Source organism: Leucopleurus acutus (genome assembly GCF_964270905.1).
Source record: "Leucopleurus acutus genome assembly, chromosome: 5".
In the NCBI taxonomy this organism is placed as follows: domain Eukaryota; kingdom Metazoa; phylum Chordata; class Mammalia; order Artiodactyla; family Delphinidae; genus Leucopleurus; species Leucopleurus acutus.
This window is the reverse complement of record NC_139147.1, coordinates 112,221,958-112,231,831: the sequence shown is the minus strand read 5'-3', so window position 1 is coordinate 112,231,831 and position 9,874 is coordinate 112,221,958. Positions and strand designations below refer to the sequence as shown.

Here is a 9,874-nt window from a genome sequence, read left to right as displayed (position 1 = left end):
CTGGCGTGGTTCTTGAGGGCCCTGGAGACTTGAGTCTCATTCCGGTCCGCTCCAGGGTTGTAGGCAGAAGGCTCTGAGCGGTCAGAGGGGTTTCCTGTGTGTCAGCAACATCACTCTGCCGAGCTAGCTGGCGGAAGAGCCAAGGAGCGCTCTCGGACCAATCGCTCTCCAGCAGCCAGCCCTACCCCTGACCCTGACCGAGCGCGCCCTGACCGCCGACTCTGGTGAAGACCGGCTCTCCCAGAAGACGCCTCCGGCCCCGGGCGAACTTCGCGCAGGCACGCCCCTCGCCTCCCGGAGGAGCGCGGACTCGCCCGGGTGCCCAAACTCCGCCCATCCTCGCGGGGAGCCCGGCTCGCCCTCCCGCCGCCTGCATTCAAGCAGGTCTCTAGAAGAGCCTGCGAGCTAACACAGACGGCGAGACGGACGCGATCCAGAAGCACACGAGTCTGCGACCACGCGCGCTCCGATGGCCCCCAGAGGCTGAGAGCCGGGGGCGCGGAGGCGGCGGCGCGGGCCCTAGAGCCGAGCTGCTGGCTTGCAAGGTAGGGCGCAGGAAGATGCCCAAACGAAGTTGATCTTTGGGGGAAGGAGGTTGGGGCGCGCCCTCCCCATCTCAGCGAGTTTGACTCGACCTCACTGAGCCCCCGGCGCGCTCTCCGGCGCGAACCCGCGGTCCCTCGGGAAAGCGCAGTCGGAAAGTTGTCGGCGGCGGTGTCCGTAGCGCCCTGTTGTGTAACCTCGGCGCTGCCAGCCTCACCGGGAAGTTGCTGGTCCTCCGGCCAGCCCGGTTCGGTCGCGGCCCGGGGCAGATTTCATGGCCCGCGGCGAACGCGGGGCCGGAGCCGGCGTGGGCGAGCCCCTGCTTGACCCCTCCCGCAGAGTTCCCCGGCGCCCCCTCCCGTCTGCTCGCCCGCCTTTCCGATGCTCGCTGCGCCCCTCGCCGCCGCCCTCTTGCCGCCGCTCGCCCCTTGGAGCCGCCGCCTAAGTCGGGGAGGAGAGAATGACCGAGGTGCTGTGGCCGGCGGTCCCCAATGGGACGGACGCTGCCTTCCTGGCCGGCCCGGGCTCGCCCTGGGGGAACAGCACAGTGGCCTCCACCGCCGCCGTCGCCTCTCCGTTCAAATGCGCGCTGACCAAGACAGGCTTCCAGTTCTACTACCTGCCAGCTGTCTACATCTTGGTGTTCATTGTCGGCTTCCTGGGCAACAGCGTGGCCATCTGGATGTTCGTCTTCCACATGAAGCCGTGGAGCGGCATCTCCGTGTACATGTTCAACTTGGCCTTGGCGGACTTCTTGTACGTGCTGACTCTGCCGGCGCTCATCTTCTACTACTTCAATAAGACCGACTGGATCTTCGGGGATGCCATGTGCAAGCTGCAGAGGTTCATCTTCCATGTGAATCTCTATGGCAGCATCTTGTTCCTGACCTGCATCAGCGCGCATCGGTACAGCGGTGTGGTGTACCCGCTCAAGTCCCTGGGCAGGCTGAAGAAGAAGAACGCAGTCTATATCAGCGTGCTGGTGTGGCTCATCGTGGTGGTGGGGATCTCCCCCATCCTCTTCTATTCCGGCACCGGGATCCGGAAAAACAAAACCATCACCTGCTATGACACCACCTCAGACGAGTACCTGCGAAGTTATTTCATCTACAGCATGTGCACGACTGTGGCCATGTTCTGTGTCCCTTTGGTGCTGATTTTGGGCTGTTACGGATTAATTGTGAGAGCTTTGATTTACAAAGACCTGGACAATTCGCCTCTGAGGAGGAAATCCATTTACCTGGTGATTATTGTACTGACTGTTTTTGCTGTGTCTTACATCCCTTTCCACGTGATGAAAACAATGAATTTGAGGGCCCGGCTGGATTTTCAGACCCCAGAAATGTGTGCTTTCAATGACAGGGTTTATGCCACTTATCAGGTGACAAGAGGTCTAGCAAGTCTCAACAGTTGTGTGGACCCCATTCTCTATTTCTTGGCAGGAGATACCTTCAGAAGGAGACTCTCCCGAGCCACCAGGAAAGCTTCCAGAAGAAGTGAGGCAAATTTGCAGTCCAAGAGTGAAGACATGACTCTCAATATTTTATCCGAGTTCAAGCAGAACGGAGATACAAGCTTGTGAAGACGCAAGAATCCCCACACACCCACTTTTGTACCATGGTAGGATGCTTAATAGAGCCAAGTGCTTTTTTCCCCTTTAAGTTTCTAGTAAGATTAGAGAAAATTCAAACCAAGAAAGCAGTGAGTTTAAAAAAAAGAAATAGAAGTGGAAATGCCTACACCCACACTTAGCTTGTTTGGGTTTGCTTTCAAGGACTTCCTTCTTTCTCACCAGAAGTATGTAACATAAAATAATACTATCCTTAAATATTTACTTTCTCTTCTGCCTTTAAAATTTGCAAGCTCTTCTGTTTAAAGTTTACATGAGTACTGGAGCTATTTGGATATTAATAACTTCTCCAAGAAAACTGACCACCTGAACTTGAGTTTGTGATTCATCTAGTCTTTATTGTCTTTAATAATCTGAGGTGGGAACAAATTGAAACTTCACATCCTCAAATTACTGTAGTACAGCAGAATACTAAACTCGGTCCACTCAGTAGCAGATGACCAGATTGCAGCTGGGTGTTTCTTGGTCCTGTAAGCATAGGTGATGGCTGGCTGCATTACTTTGGAGAATTAAATAGAAAACTCAAGTCAATGAATTGACAAGCCTCAAGAGTGATTACCTCCCAGTGATTTCTAGAAAACTGCTCACTCTGCGTTGGGTGCTAAATGTCTGGTGGTGGAATCCTGTATATATTATCTGACAGGTAAAATGCCTTCAAAATAATCAAAGTGCATGTACTTTCCTTTGTAAACACCACAAACTCTGTTAGACTTCCTGTGACAAAGAGCATTTACTTGCACCACTGCTGTGCAGTGCCCTAGGAGTGTGTTTGTGTTCCAGTACAAATGCTCACTTCCATCTGTAAAAACAGTTTTCAAACTCACAGATAAATTACAGACCAAGGTTGAATAACTGTTAGCGAGTTGAGGGATGTTGGGCAGGCGGGAGAGTGGCTGACAGTCATCCATAATGCATAGCCGGCAAACATGTTCTCGAACGTATGAGGCAAGTGGGAGTGGGGAGAAGACATTTTTAGAATAAGGACTTTAGTTTAAATTAATTATGGTGTAAAGGCCCTTTTCTTGTTTGGTTTTGTTTTTGCTCCTTCCAAATGCTGGAAAACATTAAATGCAATGTAAAAAGAAGAAGGAAGAATGTGTATGGGTTGTGTTGGTAGAATGAAATGCTGTAATGCTTCACTGGATCTTACAGCCTCATATTTGAAGGAAAAAAACTCCAAACATATGGGAAAGGGAAATATGAGGAATTAAATTTAAGTACTTGAAGTACCACAGCACTAAAAAGTAAGGTATAGAAACTACTAATCAGACTAGCAATAGTTTAACCAGACAGTGTTTTCTTTTATATTTTCCCTCTGCCGGGCAGTAATGACAAATCTGTAACATACTTCAATAACTTTAATAACGATTTTCAGTGAATATTGAATTGCGGCATTTCTAGCCTTTGAAATGGTCAAATTCGATATAATGCCGAATAATGAGGTGAGGTGACAATTTCCAACACCAAATAAATAAATCCAGTGTCAAAGGAATTTTTAATGGTGAAGGTACCCCCAACAAAGCCAATATCAGAGTCTGCAGCTGATGGTGGGGTAACTTGTTTGAAAGCACTTATATGTAGAGCAGTTTGGGGCTGTGCCTCAAGGTGAGAACCCTAGCGCCCTGTGGGACCTGGTGACAGGGAAGTCAGAGCTGGGCTTCAGTTCTTGCAGGATCTCAGTGGACTGCAGATTTGTGAGCCCTAAAGTTTCTTCCTAGACTTGCTCCAGCCACTAAGATCAATGAAGAAAAGCTGTGTTTAGTCATCCTAAAGAGTGCTGCTTTTTCACATGTTCAGTCTTAAAGCACAGAATTATAGAAACCAAACCAAGAAGAAACCTCCCCATTTTGAGAAAAGAGAAGGGTTAGCTAGGTTCTCATTTGGTTAGGGCCCTGCAGTGTTGTCTGTTGTGGAATCCTAAAAGAAAAAGACTAAGATATGTCATGAGTGTGTTACCCCTGTCAAATATCATGTTCAGTCTATCACTAAATTGTCCAAAATGGAAATGTCAAAGCCCGTATCATCCTTAAACTCGAAGGCTAATGGTACACATTTCTATAATATTCCCTCACCATTTACTTTAGTGTTCTTCCTTTTAGGTCTGATGCCCAGCCTGGTTTACAGTATGTGTTAAGTACGTTGTTTCAGCTTCCAGAGAACTTTCTTTTGGTCCAGTGTGGAGGTGAACAGTGACTAGAAATGCTCTTTTACTCCTTGGCATGCTTTTTCCAGAGTGTTTCTTCTTTAGCTTCATACATCACGTGGTAGACAATGATGACATGCAGATGCCTGCCTAATAGTGACAAGAATGATCTCTCCAACCCCTTCCAGGCACAAATTGGTCTCTGGGACGAGTCTGCTAATGGTGATCTATTGGCTGAAGATCTGATTCATGATATATGATAAGAGTAGGTATTTTAAGAGTAAAGGCAGAAATCTACTGGCATTTTGATAAAAGAGTCAAAATTACAGAACTTAGCAGTTAACTAAATTTCACACTACAAAACTGTTTGAATGCCAAGCTCAAGGCGTTTTATGGCTCATCAGTTGGCATCTTTGACTCTTTGAACATCAATGTTTGCACCTGTTTGCAAACAATGTTTGCACTTGTTTGCATCAGTGTTTGCACTGAAATGCTAAAAACACAGACCAAGAAGAGATACAGCATGAGAGTAGGATTTGGAGTTAAAATGGTGACACTGCCACTTGGCCAGCTGTGGAACTCTTGACCCTGGCAAGCCCTCTCTCCGTGGATTAAAAGGGTTAGATGACATCCATCTGTTGGGGCCTTAGGGGATGTGGTAAAGCCAGAGGTGCATGAAGTCTGCTACTGTATTTTCCAGGACTGTTCAATTCCAGTCCTTGACTGAAAATTCATACAAAGTTCACCGACTGTGATATGGATATGACCTGTAGGTTTTCTCAGTCTCCTCAGGGCAGTGCACTACACTGCCTTTGGATACAAGAGATGTCAGTGCTTATAGCACTGTAGCAGCTTGTAGCAGCTGGAATTGGACTAGTGACAATAAAGATTTGTAATTAGTTAGAGATATAGTGAAGCTTTAACTTTGCTGGTCAAATTGTAACTATCATAATAGTATTTATTGATGAAGCTCACAGCCCTCCCATTGTACAGACTGAAGAACTTTCTTGAAAGTTCCAACATACTGAGGTGAATTATATTTATTACAATGTATAATATTAATATGTCACACTGGTGTATTTTACATAATATATGATGCATAAAAAATGAGAGTTACTGTATATTATGATGCTTTCCAAATATCAGTATCTTGAAATGTTTAAGTCTTCAGATTTCTTTTATCTAAAATACGAAAATCTGTTTTGTGATACAAGTGATTCATCTTCTCTACAAATGCTTTTGCACGTTTATCTTTTTATTTAGGGTTCTTTCTACACAGACACAGTTTGGTGTCAATCGATAGTAAATACAAAATATCTTAGCCAGATTGGGTCTGTACTGTCTACATTTTATATACTATTGTAGAAAAGTTTATATTGTCTTTTTAATACATTTGGAATTGTGTCCCCAAATACGGTCAGAGCTTCCCATTTCCAAATGCAAAAGCCTTGTCCTAAATTCAAAGGAGATCTCTTACGTTTTAGAAGTATGGTGAGATGGGCATTACAGATACAACATTAGAGTTTGAGGAAATACTTTAGGGAGATGGGGAGAGAAAGAGGCAGCTGATGTAATCAGTTACTGTGCTCAATTCCACTTCAATTTTTATTTTGTGTTTCAAGGTGAAATAGTATAATCTTAATTTCTGTGAGATGGAGTTTCTAAGTAACACACTACCAGCAAGTTCAACACTGCTAGTAATTTTATTGTTTTCTTTGTTCATTTGATAACTTTAATTCCAATTTTTACAGTAATAACTGTATATTATTTAGCTGCTGAATCCTGTTTCAGTTTTTTAGTTCTGTTGTACATTGTATTATACACATCATTGCAAATTAATATGAAGGGGAATATATGTTACATATCAAAAATTGTGAATTTGAATTCTAGTATGTTTTAGTGCTTTTGCCAAAATGTTTATTTTTATAATATCTGTAATTTTAATATAGATAATTGAACTAGATTTCTTTGTGATTAATAGTGCCATTGAATGAGCAGTATGGAAAGTGTTACTTGACATTTTGAGCTTTCTCAGGTTTATCGAAATCAATGGTAGCTTAACAGATTCCAGACTAATTGTGCATAATTGTGTTTTAAAAGGAATGTATATTTCCTATAAGTTTGCATGCAGGAGTGTACAGCTTGGAATGTGTGTGTGTGTGTGTGTGTGTGTGTGTGTGTGTCCATGGCATGGCAGCCAACTTCGTATCTGCTGTTGGTAATAACAGCAGAGCTTTGATATAATCATGGTCATTAGAATTGTACCTACCATAGACAGTTAAAACTGAAAAAGTCTCAATAAAACTATGAAATGTGGTCTGATGGCTTCTATGTTATTATAGTACTAATACTTACAAGTTTCCCCAAATTTTGACATGTACCATTATACCGGCTGGCAAATATTGGCAATACTACTTACTAGTATCCTACTAATACTAGGATATATTGAATCAGCGCAGGCATCTCTTAACATGTAGCCTGGACTGTAAGAAGTGAAGTGTTAAAGAAAGAATCCTGGTGCAAGGTAACTGATAAGATCATCATTATTTGATATTTAAATATTAATAGGAACTTGATTTAATTCTTTGAGGAAAATATGGAACACAATCTTAATACATATTTCTCATACTAGTGTTCTGTGTTTAAAATGTTAGATGTAATCTAATATAATGTAATGCCTCCTCTAATTTTTTAATCCATGGAGGTAGTGATTCTAATAATCCTTTGTGGTTTCTGTTTATCTATTAGTCTACATTGCCTACTTCTCTCAAGTTTATATATTGATAGACACACACACACACGCACACATATATATGTTGCTATGCAGTGAAAAGCTGTACCTGGAATGGACACATGCTTAAAGCATTACTTTTTTTCCTTAGTGGGGAAGGTAAGTGTACTATGGTCCTGCACTGGATTTTTTGGTTGTCTGCTGAGACAGGTGCCCTATCACAGAATCCTGTGGGTAGAAAAATGCAAATCTCTTGCAGCCCCTAAGATACTGTCACTCAGTTTTAACTCCTTAATTGACTATACTATCCAGACTTCACCACTCAGGAGTCCTCACTTACTAACATCAGCTTTGGCAGAGTTTTGTGGCTATGTATATGTGTGTGTGTGTGTGTGTGTAAGTTTGTTTAGTGCATACACAGAAATTATACAGATAATTATCTTTCTGACTTAAGAAGAATTTACCATAACGCTTTGGGCACCCTGTGATTTTCAAGATCACTTTGGGATTATAGTCAGAGAAACTTCTCTATCCACAAGTAAATATACTGTGTTTAAATTCTCTTTTTTACTTTAATAAACTGGGAAGTTTATATTTTCTTTTCAAGAGGTTTAGACTTTTGCTGCCAGATATGGTCAGAGTTTCTATTTCCAAATGTAAAAAACATGTCCTAATTTCAAAATAGATCTGTTATGGTTTAAAAGTCTGATGGATGGGCCGTTAAAGACACAACATATGTCACTAGAAATCCATGTAAATATTAATACTGTGCTTACTTGATTTAACCCTGCAAGGTTATATTGCTTTGGGGTAGACCCTAGGGCCTAACATCCCCAGCCAGCATGGTTTCTGGGACCGATAATCCAAACAACAGCTGTGGATGGAGTCAGGCCCCTGGGCTGAGCAGCTGACAGCACTGAAGCCCCATAGAAATGGACATGGGTAAGGAGTAGGGGTGATGGGAGGCACGTGGGAGCAGTCAGTACTGCACAGAGGGGGAAAAATGCACTGCCTTTCCTGTTTACCAGATAAAGGGAGATCATCTGGGTGAAGGTGGAAACTCCCTGATGATAGATTAAAACAGAAGGAGGCCTTGGAGATGATCCAATCCAGTCACCTCAGTTTGCTCCTGGGAGTCAAATTTTCACGTTCAAAGGTGGAAGTAGCAAAAGAACGGAGGGTTCTAACTCCTATTAACACATTCCTCCCACATCCCAGGGCTCTTCAAACTGTGGATCTTGACCCATTGGTGGGTCAGAAAATGAGTATAGTGGGTTATGATAGGCACTCATTCACATAATGGAACATTATAGATCACAGTCCGTAATCAGTGAGCAAGTCTTTGTGATTTTAACTTCAGACACACACACACACACACACACACACACACACTCACACACACACACACACTCACACACACACACACACACACACACACTCACTCACACACACACACACTCACACACTCACACACACACACACTCACTCACACACACACTCACACACACACTCACTCACACACACACACACACTCACTCACACACACACACACACACACACACTCACTCACTCACACACACACACTCACTCACACACACACTCACACACACACACTCACTCACACACTCACACACACACACTCACTCACACACACACACACTCACTCACTCACACACACACTCACACACACACACACACACACTCACTCACACACACACTCACTCACTCACACAACACATATATTTACATATATTTACGTGTATTTGTGCCCTGGGTCACAGTGGACATTTGATTTCTTATTGAGGACCTGGTCAAAAAAGTTAAAAATGACACTACTCAGCAAAAGGTAGCGTGGAGTTATGGAATAGGACATGAGAGATTTTTTTAAAAAACTATTTTTAAATCAACACAAAGAATCTTAGTTGTTGAGAAGCTTCAAGATGGCGGAAGAGTTAGACGCAGAGATCACCTTCCTCCCCACAAATACATCAGAAATACATCTACATGTGGAAAAACTCCTACAGGACACCTGCTGAACGCTGGCAGAAGACCTCAGACCTCCCCAAAGGCAAGAAACTCCCCACGTACCTGGGTAGGGCAAAAGAAAAAAGAATAAACAGAGGCAAAAGAATAGGGACGGGACCTGCACCAGTGGGAGGGAGCTATGAAGGAGGAAATGTTTCCATACACTAGGAAGACCCTTCGCGGGCGGAGACTGCGGGTGGCGGAGGGGGGAAGCTTCAGAGCCGCGGAGGACAGCACAGCGCGCCTCAGGCTGCTGCAACGTCACGCCGGCCTCTGCCGCCGCAAGCCCGCCCCGCACTCCAGACCCCTACCTCCCCACCGCCCCCCCCCGGGCCTGAGCCCCCGAATCAGCGGCTCCTTTAACCCCGTCCTGTCTGAGCGAAGAACAGACGCCCTCCGGGGACCTACACGCAGAGGCGGGGCCGAATCCAAAGCTGAGCCCCGGGAGCTGTGCGAACAAAGAAGAGAAGGGAAATCTCTCCCAGCAGCCTCAGGAGCAGCGGATTAAAGCTCCACAATCAACTAGATGTACCCTGCACCTGTGGAATACATGAATAGACAACGAATCATCCCAAATTGAGGAGGTGGGCTTTGGGAGCAATGATATATATATATTTTTTCCCTTTTTCTCTTTTTGTGAGTGTGTATGTGTATGCTTCTGTGTGAGATTTTGTCTGTACAGCTCTGCTTTTACCATTTGTCCTAGGGTGCTGTCTGTCCACTTTTTTTGTTTTTTTTTTATTACTTAAAAAAACTATTTTTCTTAATGAATATATTTTATTTTTTATTTTAATAACTTTAT

General features: G+C 44.1%; 1 protein-coding gene across 1 annotated transcript; it reads left to right on the top strand.

The window, feature by feature from the left end:
• The first annotated feature begins 987 nt into the window (after window positions 1-987).
• P2RY1 (purinergic receptor P2Y1) lies at window positions 988-6,633 on the top strand. Its single transcript, XM_082840554.1, has 2 exons — window positions 988-2,163; window positions 4,273-6,633. Exon 1 carries the CDS (start codon window positions 1,004-1,006, stop codon window positions 2,123-2,125), a length of 1,122 nt encoding a protein of 373 aa, XP_082696680.1. The 5' UTR covers window positions 988-1,003; the 3' UTR covers window positions 2,126-2,163; window positions 4,273-6,633.
• Window positions 6,634-9,874: the final 3,241 nt, after the last annotated feature.